The sequence below is a fragment of the Vulpes lagopus genome, chromosome 12, assembly GCF_018345385.1.
Source record: "Vulpes lagopus strain Blue_001 chromosome 12, ASM1834538v1, whole genome shotgun sequence".
Lineage (NCBI taxonomy): Eukaryota > Metazoa > Chordata > Mammalia > Carnivora > Canidae > Vulpes > Vulpes lagopus.
The window spans coordinates 57,812,478-57,826,949 of NC_054835.1; the positions used below are offsets into that span (position 1 = coordinate 57,812,478).

Consider the following 14,472-nt stretch of genomic DNA (forward strand, 5'->3'; position numbering starts at 1 on the left):
CAAGCTCTGCCCACCTTGCTTCTACTGAGGCAGGGGCCAGGCCAGAGGGCTGTGGCGGGGAGGGGGCTGCAGTCTGCGGGGCCAGGGAAGGAAGAGCAAATGGCTCATTTGTCCCCAAAAGCCCCTGGCCTGCTGCGAGCAGCCATCACAGACAGAAATCATCACAACTGAGCACGAAACGACACTGCTGTGGTTTGGAAGCAAAAGCTCCAAGAAAATGCACACGCAGCACCCCAGCATCTGTCAGATGCCCCCCAAGGCGGGGCTGGTCCCTTACCTGGAGGCTGGATCCCAGCGGCGGCCCGCAGAGCATTGTAGCTGGACACCCAGTTCTCGTGGTCCACGCTGCCTCTGCAGCCCACCACCTTCACCCATTCTGGGTTTTCATTCATCACTTCCCCCGTGCTGGTGGTCCACTCCTTGCCCAGGCCGCCCACATACAGATGCTCGTCCTTCACAGCCAGCCACTCGGCTTTGAAGCCTGGGGACAAGGAGACGAGGGGCATGCCTGAGATGATAGTCACCCCTCTGCTCCCCAGGCTCCTGTGGGGTCTGGCAGCCTTGGGCATCAGAGGTCACCTGTGCTGGACCTCATGTGAGGCAATGACAAGAGAGTGGGGGACAGGACAGCCTGGCTCAGGGCCCCACCCCAGAGAGGCAGGGGTCAGGGACTTGTTCTCCATCTTCTATTCTCCCCCTCTCCCCACCTTTTGGGACCTGTCACATTCTCTCTGGCCCCTCAATCCAGGAACCCTCCACTGGGACAGCCTCCCCTAAACTGATTCAAATGGCTCCTGCTGCTGGCACCTCACCTGCCCCTTCACTCCCAAAGGCCCAGCCAGACACCAGTCTCCTCTGATCCCCAAACTCTGCTTCCCAAGCTGTATGCCCCAACCTCACGATCACCTCCAACCCTGGGCAAGTGGAAGCGATTTGAGCTATCACCGCAGAGTGGCTCCTCGCAACCATGACTGGCGCCCACTAAGAGGACAGGAAGCAGCAGTAGCCAGAGCTAAGAGCGGCTGGCAGGGGCTCAGAGAGTCCCCTCCAATCCGTGCATTTATCCTCTTAGGTGTCTTTGCGGGGAGCCCAATGTGAAGGCTGCAGCGCACTCAGGCTGTGGGATGCTACCCCCTGCACCCTGGGTTCTAAACTGTGCTTGCCTTCCCAGACGTCTGGTGAGCTTCCTGCTGGCCCGAAGCACCCAGAGCTGTGGCCCGCCATGAGAAATGGCAGCAGCCTCCAGAATACGCTTCTCTATGGTGGCTCTGGAGGGACCCGCTGAGTTCCTGGGGTCCCAGGGGCCTCACCAGTTCCCCCGGGTCACTTTCGAGAGAAGACCCTCTCCGTTTTTCAGGGCTTCCATCCTTTCTGACGACCCGACCACGGGGTAACCCCAGGCTCCCGCTACTCTGCTTTCTCCCTGGTCCAGCGGGGAAGAACAATGGCTGCCCATAAGCACTGACACACTAAGGCAGGAATCGGGCAACCGGGGTCTTCTCTGAGACCTAGGCCCAGATCCATCCCAGGCCCGGGCGGGCTCTGAAGCGACTGTATCAGGGAGGGCTGGCTGACAGCGTGCCCCACGGGCCCAGCTAGGTGCGCCGTTCCTCCTCCGACCTGAGAGAGGCCCGAGTGTCCAGCTCCCTGGAGGGTGCAGGCCCACCTCCGGGAGCGCGGGTGAACACGGAGGCTTTCGTCGGCGCCCTCGCCCGGCGCCTCCCTGCCCCTTCCCCTCCGAGGCTCTGGGCCCCTCCAGCTCCCTCTTGGAGCTCTGTGCTCCCCGCAGCCTGAAAGCGGAAGTCCTTTCTGATACAGGGCAGACCAGTGGGTCACAGATGATATTCAAGCTTGGATCCCACCCAAGTGCAGTCACTGCTACTCATGCGCAGACCCTCCTTCTGCCAGGTTTTCAGAAAGCAGTGCTGGGCAGCGTAACTTCACCTTGTCAGTAAGTCTCAGTTCACAAGAGCATGTGACGCCATGGCTTTAAAGGTATAAGACGCTTGGAGGCTGGTGTCCCCGCGTGCTCTGAAGACATCTCTGAAGATGTAGGAAGGGGCTCGTGCCTGGGAGCGAGAGCAGCAGTGGAAAGGACCCGCTTCCCGGCCAGGCTTCTAGGAACAAGCTCTGACTGCAGCAACTGCTTCAGTGTGAGGCCAGCTCTGGGGTGGGGCAGCCGTGGGTCAGGAGGGAGACGGCTCCACCTGGTGGTCCCTCCTCCTGGTCACGTGAATGCTTTACCATGTACGTGCACAAAGCAAACTGGCGGACAGTCAACCCAAACCTGTCCCCCACACCCCAGCCAAAGCCAGGAGCTGGAGAGGACCCCACTTACCTTTCCCCACCGTCCCATCGCCGTCGGACAGGATCACCCACGGCACAGCCTTGGTGCCCTCGATCTGATAGATGACCCCTGTCCGGTCATCCACGGAGTAGAGTCTCCCGTTGAAGACGATCAGCTCAGACAGCTCCATGCCCCGCCCCTTTTCAGCAAGGTGGGACTCTAAGACCCCGTGGCCTTTGTCCCACTCCACGGCCACCTTGTCCCCGCTGTCTGACAGGGTCAGATAGCCCTTCTTCAGGTAACTGAACCAGGTATTTTCCTCTTGGGCTCTAGACTCTGTGTCCAAGTCAGCGATAACCGCAATTCGGTACCGAGTCCCGCCCGGTGTCCTCTGAGGGGCAGACAGCGGGTAGGTGTCATTGTACCGGTCAGCAGGTGTCTGGCTGAGCCTCCAGTTGTGGGCGTTGGGTGCGGGGGGCCGGCCTGGGGGCGGGCGGTGAGAATAGAGCAACCAGAGGACGGCGGCGCCCACGAAGGACGGCAGGATCACCTTCCAGCGGGGGCGGAAGCGGGGGTCTGCTGCCTTGGTCATGGACGCCAGCACCGGAAGGCCCCCCACACTGATCCGGAGGGAGTGCATAGGCTCATTCCATTCCAGGTGGTTAGGGGGCTGGGCGGGCATCAGACTGGAGGGCAGGCGGGACCTGGGCACCCAGAGAGAGGACAGAAGTCAGCAGCCCGCAGGGCACACGGGCCTCCCCACCACCTAATGGTGCACAGGTGAGCAAAGTTATGCCATCTGTCTCAACTGGCAGGACAGAAAGCTCAGTGAGGGCACGTTCTGCGTAGGCGGTGCTTTACCAGCTCAGAAGGAGGGAGCAGCAGGAGCTGAGGGAGGGAGTCGGGGTGCTGAGGGGTTGGGCGGGACAGGCCAGCAGAGAGGGTCCAGGTCTGTCTGCTCATCATTGATGACTGGTCACCTCATTCGAGAAGCTCTCCCTGAGGGCTCTGCTCCTGACAGCACCCCCCACATCCCTTCCTTGGCATCTGCCACCCCCGCCCCCGCCAACCCATTACACAGCCATCAGCATGTCCATCTGCATCCTGCGCTCCTAGGACAGTGCAGAGCAGTCGTACGCTCATCAAGGGAGTCCTGACTTCCTCCCGGGCTAGGGTTCCGCAACATCCAAATAGAATCGTACAACGATTTAAGCTACACAGAAATACTTCTGTTTTTGGCAAGGTCTGCCCTCTGGCACCCTTCTATTCATGTAAGTGACAGAGGGCCCAGAGTCTGACCAGGACTCGTGGGCCCCAAAGGACAGCTGGCCTCACCTGAGGCCCAGCTTGGCCTCGGGTCCTGGCCTGTTCCCTATAGGCAGCACCACAGCTGGGTGGCGGCAGCCAGGAAGTGCAGCTTTTCACCGCTCACCCCCTGCTTACATCCCCGGCACCGACCACGGCAGCCTGGCCAGCGTGGCCACAGCGGCGCCAGGCCAGCTTCTGGCTCAGGGCAGCTGCCAAGTTGGGGGAGCAGAATCAGCAGAGTCAGCCCTGGGCTGCAGCTCTGTCTCTGTCTCTAGTTGTAACTCAGTAAGTTCCAGCCCAAGACGGGCCCCTGGCTGGTCGCTGGGGGCATTTCTGCTTCCTGCCCCGAAACAACCAATGACGTGACTTCTGGGGCAGATGCTCCTCTCCTTGCCAGGTGGCAGCAGGGAAGGGCAGCTCCCTGCACCCCAGTCTATGCAGCCTGTGGGCAGGGGCCGCTGGGGGAGCTCCTGTCCACACCACAGGCTGCAGGCTCCAAGGGGGGAAAACCATGGCAACGGTTCCAAGTGGAAGCCAGCCTTTCCCTTCTCTTGCTCCTGGACAGATGTTTAGGTTTTGCCATCGGGTCAGGTGCAGAAAAGGGATGTCTAAGGAGCGAGCAAGGCACCAGGAGGTGCCGAGCAGGGGTGGGCGCTCTGGAAACCCTCCCGCTCCTCACCTCAAGCGCGGCTTCCAGGTTTCCCTCCTGGGTGAGGGCTCCCTCCTCCCTAGGAGGCGGCTCTGCTGCGGCCACAGAGCTGGTGGCTGCGCCTGCTGGGCTGGGAAGCAGGGGTCCCGGCCATTGCCCCTCCTCTGCTGTGCCCAACCCCAGGCCATCGCAAGCCACAGCTGGGCCCAAGCCACCCAGCGTCGATCTCTTGCATGACGTGGCCGCTGAGCTCTCAACTCCCACATCTCACCTCCTGTTCCAAATTCTGCCTAGATTCCTAACACATTCGGATCTTACGATTTCCAGCTAAGTCTTACTCCCTCTCCCCAAACCTCCTTGTCCCCAACTCCTCCGTCAGGAATAGGGCTGGGTGATGGGGGGGCCAGCGTATTTGAAGCTGCCCAGGGCAAAACTTCCCTGGAAACCCTGGGAGATGCCCTTTTCTGCAGGAGATTATACTGCAGCCAGAAGTTCTGCACCACCACCACTCTGCCCACCCCAGGCATGGCCCCCACCCTCCTTCCACGGCAGCTGCTCCGACAGCAGGCCTGTCAATTCGGTGCCCCCCACCCCGGCTGCCCCCCGCACCCAGTGACCCCTGCGACCCACGTGAGCAAATTAGACCACACCGCTGCGTGCTCTAGGAGTAAACCCTCACTACTACGTGGCCCCTGCCCAGACCTCACCCCGCATGCACCCCTGCCCAGCCCACTTTTGCCTCTGCACGGCTGTCTCACTCTCTTTTCTGTCTTTCTCTCTGGGAGACTTGGTCGCCCATCCCCCAGAGTCGGCCCCCACGTGCCTGCCCACTCGCCAGCACGGCATCCTGCTCCTTCTCTTCACCGCCCGCGGCAAGTTACGTAATTACTCCTGCTCTGCCTTAGCTCCACGGGGCAGGGACCTGCCCACACGGGGCCAATGGCGGGAACTCTGCACACATTTGCCAAACGGATGACAAATATGCCCACACCTTCAACAGCCCCCCGGCTCCAGCCCCGTGCCCACCTTAGTCAGACTGCAAATCCACAGCCCTGCATCCGGCCCTCCCTGTCATCCACGGCGTCCCTGGTGGACACAACGCCCACCAGGGTAGACAGATGTCACCACTGTGATGTGTCGCCTGCCCTTAGTCTGCCCGCTTTCCATTCCTGAGCCGCCATCCTGCCACTGGTCATCTCGTCACATCTCCTGCCTGATGGCTTCCCGCAGATGACGTGGGGGGCCCGGGGTGGAGCCCACATGGCAACACCTCCCATGCACCAAGCTGCCTGGCCCTGGTCCAGGGGCTCAAGGGAAAAGAGCCCCCTCTCCTGCTGCTTGGGGACAGTCAGCTCTTCTGGTTCCTTCACCTTCTACATATGTGTCCAAACTGCCACCTGAGTAGCCATTTTACCTCCAGATTACACTCAGGTATGCTCAAAGCACCCAATAAACATTGTGGATGAGTGATTATCCGTGAGGGAACAGGAAACCACCCCTCTGGCACCCTGGTCCCTTCCCATCCTGAGGAGCAATGGTGCATCCACGATTCTGAGTGAAGGGAGAGACAACTCCTCCCAACCCTGTGACACCTTGGTCCCCCACCCATCCCTTGCCACCCTGGAAGAGCAACCACCTCTCCGTCCCTCCGGGATGCTCCATGTCCCTCCTGCCAGCAGGTGACGCTCCCCCAGGTCCTCCTCCTCGTCTCTCTCTCCTCAGCCCCCAATGCTGTATGTCCTTCCCAGTCACCCACCCTTCTTCTGAATCTTCCCTGAGATGACCTCCGTCTCTAGGGGCATAGCCACTCCCGTGAGGGCTCCCCACGCCTTCCTTGCCTGCACCTGTTCCCTGAGTTCCAGGCCTAGCAGGCCCAGCCGCTGAGCCTCCTTGTCGGCCTGCAGGCACCAGAATGAGCTCCCTCAGGAATTTATTGACCAGCCGAGGGCACTCCCAGACCTCAGAAGTCATCCTGGGGACCAGCTGGATCAGGTTCTTGCCTCCTCACATCTCAGCGCACCAGGCCCCCTCCCTGGTCTGGTCTGCACCCCACCTCCAGATTTGGGTCCCATCCCCCACCCTCCACTTGGTCCCGTCTCAGCTCGGCCGCTGGTGATCAAGGTCCAACCTGTCCTCTGCCATTCACCAGCTGCTCCACCTGGCTTCTCTGGGCCTCAGCTCCTTCCCGTGTAAACTCTGATTGAACAGTGCCAACTTCCTGGAGTCAGATGCCTGCCGCAGGACCTGGCACAGGTCGCCTGCTCCTGTCTGCCTGCTACCCTCGTCACTCTGCTAGCACCTATGCCCACCTGCCTGGAGGGCCCAGCTTTGTAAGTAAATGTGATGAGAAGTTGCTAGCCCAACCTGTAAGCACTCAGCATGGCAGCAAAGTCAAGGACTCTGCAAAGGACTCTGTAAAGCTGAACACGTCAACTGTCTGTCCCTCTACAGAAAAAGTGTGCAGGTCCCCAATCTAGACCTCCCAAATCCACGCTCCACAACTGGCAGAAATGATTTTTCTAAAAAGTGATCTGGATTGAAGTTCTTTGCTAGACCCCAAAGCTGTCCCACTAAAGGAGAGACCCCTCTGTTCCCCACTCACTCCCCCCGCCCCTACCCTGTGGCCGGGCTCTCTATGACTCCACAGCCCACAGCCAAGCCCCTGTGCGTGACGCTTCTGCCACATGGGATGATGACCTCTCTGACCACACAGAACCATCTGGAAGTCCCTGGCTGTGCCAGGACAGGGATGCTTCTTCTGCTGTCTCCTTGCCTCCCCGCATCCATGGTGAAGGACTCCCCCGCCCCCACCACCAGTAAGCTTCCCTCCTGGACCCAAAGGTGTCCAAGCCTGACCCCTGAGGCTGAGCGTCCCCTTATATGCTGATAAGGACTTTGCAGATGTGACTCGGTTGAGGACCTTGAGGTGGGGAGACGATCCAGGGGAGCCCTAGACGCAACCCCGAGTGTCCTTATAAAAGGGAGGCAGAGGGACATTACACAGTGATAGAAGAGGCCATGTGACCACGAAGGCAGGCAGGGGAGTGATGTGGCCACAGCCGAGAGGTGCCTGGAGCCCCCAGAAGCTGGAAGAGGCAAGGACAGATTGGCCCCAAGAGCCCTCGAAGGGAGCACGGCCCTGCTGACACCTGGATTTTGGCCGTGACACCGGTAGTGGATTTCTGGCCTCGGCACCAGGAGAGAACAGGTGTGTGTGGTTTCCGGTCACCACGCCTGTGGTAACCTGCCACGGCAGCCCTGGGAACAAACGCGCCTCCTCACACACTGTCCCCTGTGCCGCCTCCTCTGGGACCTGGCTGTGCAACAGCGTGGACCGCACGGTACTGCCATCCTGTCCTGCTCAGCTCTGAGCTCTGGCGGGTTCCTGAGACCGAAGCCACAGGCAGGGGCCCTGGGGCTCCGCCACCTTTCACTGATAAGAAGATGACTACACTTCCAGTGATAGTGGAACTCTGTCTGCCTTCCAGGAAATCCCTTTAGCTTTGCCCCTGGAATAATTTCTCTTTGGGTCAAAATCCAACCTTGATCTTCACTCCTCCGTTAATATCCTAGGAATTACTTTCATTTTAGAATAAAATCAGATGCCTTTCCATTTGTTCCCCACAACCCCAGGCTGGCTCACACCTAGAATGGACGGTGAGCCGCCTGTCTTGCTGCCAGAGTCCTGGCGCAGAACAAGAGCTTGTGTTTTTATATAAAAACGAAAACACCCCCCCTCCGCCCCCCAGCCAAACTTCCAGCCAGGAACACCAACAGAAATGTGCCCGTGAATGTGAGTGCAAAGTGGACAAAGTCACTCCCAGAAGGGGGGGCCCATGTGAGGCTCTCTCCTTGCCCATACTCCTCAAAGTTCTAAGCAGTTTAAATATTTGCTTTATTGTGATCAGAAGGTTGTCACCCCACCATCTGCAGCACAACAGGCCAATTTTACTTAACCAGGAAAATTAAAACCAAGCTGCTATGGTAAAAAATCACAGGTTCTTTGGTTGGCCACGCTCACCTGTTCAGGTGGGCCTGCAACCAGTTCCGTCCCGTCCAGAAACCCAGGGGGACCGCACCCCTGCTGGCTTCCTTTCTCCTGCGCCAGACACACTGCAGGACAAGGTCCCTGGAAGGAGCCACTCAGAGCAGCCACCACCACCCAGGCTGCTCCAGGCCCAACTTCCTTCCCCACCTCCCTTTTCTGACAGGTGTCAAGAATGGCTCACTGACTCCTACATTTCTGGTTTCTTATAACACAGGCCTGAAACAGCAAGAAGGAACACTATGTCCTTCTGTTCCCGGGGTGGGGAGGTCCCTGGACTCCAAGTCGAGTGGCACTGCCAGGGAGACGCTCCCACCCTAGCCCCCGAGGGAGCAGGAGCGGCCACCCCTACCTTCTCGGGCCATCCTTGGGCCTGCCCACCACGGGACCCTACAGAAGGCCTAGACGAAAGGTGGCAGCCATTTCCGACACGCCCACCGCCAAGAGGGTCTCTTTCTCCTCTTCCTTCAGGTGTGTGGCAGGTGGCAGAGCAAACAGGTTTAACCGAAGCTGCCAGGACAAAACTCCTCCCTTTCAGGATCTAGGAGGGGCAGGAAGCAAGAGCGCTGCGCTGAGACAAGGAGGCCGCCTCTGCCTCCCCCCTCAGACTGTGCCTGGGCCCCGCAGGCCCACCCCCCTGCACAGCACCTCCTCCCCTTCCCCACCCAAGTCTCTGAGCTCAACGGTCCTCGAGGACCTCGTGTCCAGAATGCAGGCAGGTCTCAGGCCCCGCTCTGCTCGCTGCCTACGTGCACTTCCTGGCTGGAGAGGAAAGAGCCAAGCCTGTTGACTCTGCACCCATCAGGGTGACGGAGGCTGCGGGCTCGAGTCTCCAGGAGCGCTGGGCGTGTCTCAGGTGAGCAAACACTGACAGCCCCTGGGGTCCAGGCTCCATGAAAAGGTTGCCCTATTCAAGGCATTCTCCCGCTGCGGCCTCGCCATGGCTGCGCTGCACTCGAAAACTTCAGTTTGCATTTGGACGGGGTGACAAGCAGAAGGAAACCGGGAAGGGACAAGTCGCGGCAGCCAAGTATGTCCTTTAGGGACTGACAGAGGTCCTCCTCCCCGACAGCAGTTTCCTGAAAGGCTGAGACCCCACACCTCCCACCCTGACGCTGCATACAGCAGGCACTCACGACAGCTTCCCGAATCAAGTTGCACACAGCTCAGGATATTTCTGTCTGTGAGCCCATCACCTGAGAGAAGGGGCTTCCTACTGCGGCTGGGAGGGCTCTGCGCAGGTGCGGGGGCCCGACTGCACACACATTCACAGCCACGCAGGACGGAAGCCTGACGGGCGCCCCGGGCCAAAATCAAGGGCTGTCTGCTCTCAGGGGCCCCCGCGGAGACCTCTCCTCCAGCTCAGCTCCAGCTTCTGGAGGACGCACACAGCCGGGCGGGACCCCCTGAAGCCATCCCGGGTGCACCTGGATCTAACACTTCTACACGGTCACTGAGTGTGAGATGCCTCATTTCCCACAGCACAGCCCCGGGTGAACGTGGATGCAGCAGTGCAAGCTGTAAGTTCCGGATCGTGACTGCACTTGTTCCAGATCAACAAGCAGGAGTCAAAAGGAACAGACAAAAGAGAAAACTGAACATCTTTCCAGATTTCCCTATTATCAGGATTTTTTTTTCCCTAAGTAACTGTCTTGGTTTCATGGGAAGGAAAATCCACATAAAAGTCCTAAAGTCTGGGGATCCCTGGGTGGCGCAGCGGTTTAGCTCCTGCCTCTGGCCCAGGGCGCGATCCTGGAGACCCGGGATCGAATCCCATGTCGGGCTCCCGGTGCATGGAGCCTGCTTCTCCCTCTGCCTGTGTCTCTGCCTCTCTCTCTCTCTCTCTCTCTCTGTGTGACTATCATAAATAAATTAAAAAAAAAAAAAAGTTTTAAAAGTCCTAAAGTCCTTCACGTCGCCACTCAACAAGAGCCTTATGGACAATCTCCACAGCCCAGAGCGTTAGTGAAGGGAAAAGGGCACTTGTTCAATTTTCCCTCCGGCGCCCCAGATACCACTGCGCAAATGTCTACGTGACACAGAAACGGCGTCCCCGTCACGGTGCTGATCCATTTCAGGACGCTGGGCCACGGTCTGAGATCTGAGACACTGTTTCTGAAAGAGGAAACACTCGAGTCCCTGCACAGAGACCCCAGACCGCTGCCGTGAGGGCTGCCACACCGCTGCCCGGAGGGAGAAGGCTCCGAGGAAGGAGCCGTGCACCCGTGAGCCTGCACGAGCCCACCTCAGGGGCCATCGCAGGGATGGGGGGGACACACACCACCAGAGCGAGGCCTGCTCCTGTCGCCGAGGGTCTGTCCTTGTCGCCTCTGCGGCTCAAGGAAGCGCGGCGGATTAGGGGCACAGCGGCCCCGGCGGGTACTCATCTCCTCTAGCACGTGGCTGTGGCCGTGGAAGTGCGGCAGGAACCACAGCTGGGGTGCGGCTCTAGGGGGAAGAAGGCACCAGACGCTCAGACGGGCGCCTCCACGGACACGACGTGGCACGCAAACACTCGCAAGTCTAGGGCTTTCCGTCTGCACCGCCCTGGGGCGTGACGGCCTTCGGTGAACGCGTCCAGTGAGCTCCAGGCCTCCGCCCGAACAAACGCACGCTTCACCGAGCCCCCCGCCCGGGTGCGCCGCCCGAGCGCAGAGGGGAGAAGCCTGGCCCGGCCCGTCAATGTAGCTTTCAGGGGCCGAAGGCCAGAATAGAAGGCTCATTGAGGCCGCGGGGAGGCGCCCTGGGAGGCTGCTGGCCGCAGAGGCCTGCGGGGGGCTGGGAGCCGGGGAGGACGTCCTAGGAGGAAGAGGAGGCAGAGGCTGCAGCACCTGCTTCCTCTTCACCGACCCTCCTGAGACCTACACTTTTGCCCAGGTTTGGTCCTCACACTGCGGAGCCGGCCGGAGTCCGCGACATCCGCAGACACACGGTCCCAAACCGGCGCTCTGTGGAAAAGGCACTAGGGGAAGGCGGCGAGCACGCGCTCTGGGTCGATGACAAGCGGGACTCCTGCGCTGAGACCCTGGTGTGTCGGGGTCACCTGCACCTGGCGCACAGGGGAGTGACTGCGGTGCTGGGAAGGGCAGGGCAAAGGGGAGGCGCCAGGTGACAAAGATGGGGGACGAGGAGCCACAACCCAGGAGGGACGGGGTCAGGCTACATGGACAGGGGAGGGTGGACAGCTTGGCCCGCCCGCGGCAGGTACGACAAAGTGCCAGTCTGAGAGAGGAGGGCTCCCTGGAGGGAGAGGAGAGGCTGGGCAATGGGGGGGGGGGGGTGGCGGAGGGGGCTGGAGTCAGGGACAGCTGTGCCACCGGGGGCAGGAAAGGAAGGGCCCCGGGGTCCAAAGTCCCACACTAGTCAGAGGGTGGAGGCATCCTGCGCTAGTCAGAGGGTGGAGGCGTCCCGCCTAGTCAGAGAGGGGCTCAAACCCTGAAGTCAGAGGAAGGAAGAGTCTGAGAGGTGTCCCACGCTAGTCAGAGGGCCGAGGCGTCCCCCGCTAGTCAGAGGGCCGAGGCGCCCCCCGCTAGTCAGAGGGCAGAGGCTCCCCCCGCTAGTCAGAGGGCCGAGGCGTCCCCCGCTAGTCAGAGGGCCGAGGCGCCTGCGCTAGTCAGAGGGCCGAGGCGTCCCCCACTAGTCAAAGGGCAGAGGCTCCCCCCGCTAGTCAGAGAGCCGAGGCGTCCCCCGCTAGTCAGAGGGCCGAGGCGCCCCCCCACTAGTCAGAGGGCAGAGGCTCCCCCCGCTAGTCAGAGGGCCGAGGCGTCCCCCGCTAGTCAGAGGGCCGAGGCGCCCCCCGCTAGTCAGAGGGCCGAGGCGCCCCCCGCTAGTCAGAGGGCAGAGGCTCCCCCCGCTAGTCAGAGGGCCGAGGCGCCCCCCGCTAGTCAGAGGGCAGAGGCTCCCCCCGCTAGTCAGAGGGCAGAGGCTCCCCCCGCTCGTCAGAGGGCAGAGGCGCCCCCCGCTAGTCAGAGGGCAGAGGCTCCCCCGCTAGTCAGAGGGCAGAGGCGCCCCCGCTAGTCAGAGGGCAGAGGCTCCCCCGCTAGTCAGAGGGCAGAGGCGCCCGCGCTAGTCAGAGGGCCGAGGCGTCCCCCGTTAGTCAGAGGGCAGAGGCTCCCCCGCTAGTCAGAGGGCAGAGGCTCCCCCCGCTAGTCAGAGGGCAGAGGCGTCCCCCGTTAGTCAGAGGGCAGAGGCTCCCCCGCTAGTCAGAGGGCCGAGGCGTCCCCCGCTAGTCAGAGGGCCGAGGCGGCCCGCGCTAGTCAGAGGGCAGAGGCTCCCCCCGCTAGTCAGAGGGCCGAGGCGTCCCCCGCTAGTCAGAGGGCAGAGGCTCCCCCGCTAGTCAGAGGGCCGAGGCGCCCGCGCTAGTCAGAGGGCCGAGGCGGCCCGCGCTAGTCAGAGGGGTTCAATCCCTGAAGTCTGAGGAAGGAAGAGCCCGAGGGGGGCGGGAGCCCAGCCAGTGAGAAGGGGTAGGCGTGCCACGCTAGTCAGAGGGCGGAGGTGCCCCGCACGAGTCACGGGGGGCGGGGGGGATCCCGCGCTAGTCGGAGGGCGGCGGCGTCCGCGCTAGTCGGAGCCGGGGGGAGCCCTGCGAGTCAGCCGGGCGGCACCTCACAGTCGGGCGGGGGGTGTGCGCCGCCGTCGGCAAGGGGACCGGGACCGAGGCTCGGAGCCGGGGGCGGGACGTGGCGGGGCGGGGGCGGCGGCCAGGCCCGTGGCGGGGAGGGCGCGGCGGCCGGCGGCCGCGGGTGCGGGTGCGGCCGTCACTCACCCGGTGCGGCGGCTCCGGGGCCCGCGGGCGGCGGGACTCCCTGCGGCAAGGCCGGGACCCAGCGGGCAGCCGACTTCCGCCCGGCGCGCTCGCCCGGTCTCCGGGACGCGCTCCCGGCAGCCTCTGCTTCGCGGCTGCGCGCCTGCGCGGGCGGGGACTGCCGGGAGTTGTAGTTTTTACTGCTCAGCGGGCCGGGGGCCGGGGACCTGGGGCAGAGGACCCGGGGCGAGAGGGAGGAGGGGCGCAGAGGTGCGCAGGGCCCACCCCGCAGGCGCCTTCCGCCGCTTTGAACTGGAGCGCTGGCCCCGCCGAAGCGGGGAGGCGAGGATCATCTCTCGAGCTGAGATTTGGGGACCTCTTTCCAGGCCCTTCGACCCCTGTGGTCCCCCAGGAGGCGGGGATGCGCGGACCCCTTTCTGCCACCCTCGTTATCAGAGAGCCCTCAACTGGGCTCTTGGGATCGGCCACGTCGGAAATTTCCGACCGGCTTCCAGAGCAGAGATCAGGGCGCAGATCTACCGGCTGGAGCGTCCTGGGGGGGAGGGTGCTGGGGGGGGGGGGGGTTGTCCCTGCCTTTGACTTGCAGGCAACAAACCTCCTCCCATATAAGGGTGTCCAGTTCGCCCCGTTACTCCAGACCCCTCCCCGGCGGCCCCTGAGCTATTTTAATGGAATATATTAAAGGGCATCCCTGCTCTCCACCCCTAAGTCCTGCAAATATGCCCATTTTAGAAATCATGAGAAAAGCCTGGTAGCAATGCAGTGCACCGGGGAGCTCGGCGAGTATCTGCAGCCCCAGCGTGGGAGCAAGCTCGATTGCCCCCGGGCCTCCCAAGAGCCTTCCATTGGGTAACCAACCCATGCACAAGAGAAAATTTCAAATTATGCAAATGGTGTCCAGTGAAAAATAACTCTCCGTCCCTGTTCTGCGCTCCCTGCCCAGAGGCAGTCCCTGCTACTCGTTTCTTGTGGTTGTTGTTAGAGAGACTTTGTGACGCGCAAACAAATCATAAACGCATATATTAAATTCCCTTTTTAAAACACGAAATGGAAATTTGCTAAACACTCGGTTCTGCATCGTTGGGGGGTGGAAAGCGGACAAACCCTTCTTGGATTCATTTGTTTTTCTCTATGCAAAACTGAGTTCTAACAACATACCATATATAACTATTATTTTAAATTACTCAAACCTTTTATTGACTCAGGTATCTATATCTACATATGCCTCCCAGCTTGAGAAAGAAAACGCTAGTCCTGCTATTTTGAAGTCTCCATACTCCTCCCCCTTGCCAGCCTCCTCCCACCCCAGGAGATGAGTGTAATCCTGAATCACTCTCATGCTTTATGCTATAATTTCAGCAAATATATATATATATATATATATGCCCATATTTGCTAAAACAAATATAAAAGCCTAT

The 14,472-nt window shown here is 61.0% G+C and overlaps 1 protein-coding gene across 4 annotated transcripts in view; it reads right to left on the minus strand.

The window, feature by feature from the left end:
- Positions 1-13,166, minus strand: part of CANT1 (calcium activated nucleotidase 1) — a 31,805-nt gene extending 18,639 nt beyond the window's left edge. Inside the window, exons 1-3 of one of the 4 annotated variants that reach the window (XM_041725038.1) lie at positions 13,055-13,166; positions 2,339-2,991; positions 278-481 (exon numbers count right to left, since the gene is read on the minus strand). In XM_041725038.1, coding sequence (XP_041580972.1) covers positions 278-481; positions 2,339-2,969 — 835 coding nt within the window. In that variant the 5' untranslated portion in view covers positions 2,970-2,991; positions 13,055-13,166. Of the gene's footprint in view, positions 1-277; positions 482-2,338; positions 2,992-4,274; positions 4,845-8,641; positions 8,779-13,054 lie in introns of those variants that run through there. The other 3 variants (XM_041725039.1, XM_041725037.1, XM_041725041.1) reach the window with 3 other exon arrangements.
- Positions 13,167-14,472: the final 1,306 nt, after the last annotated feature.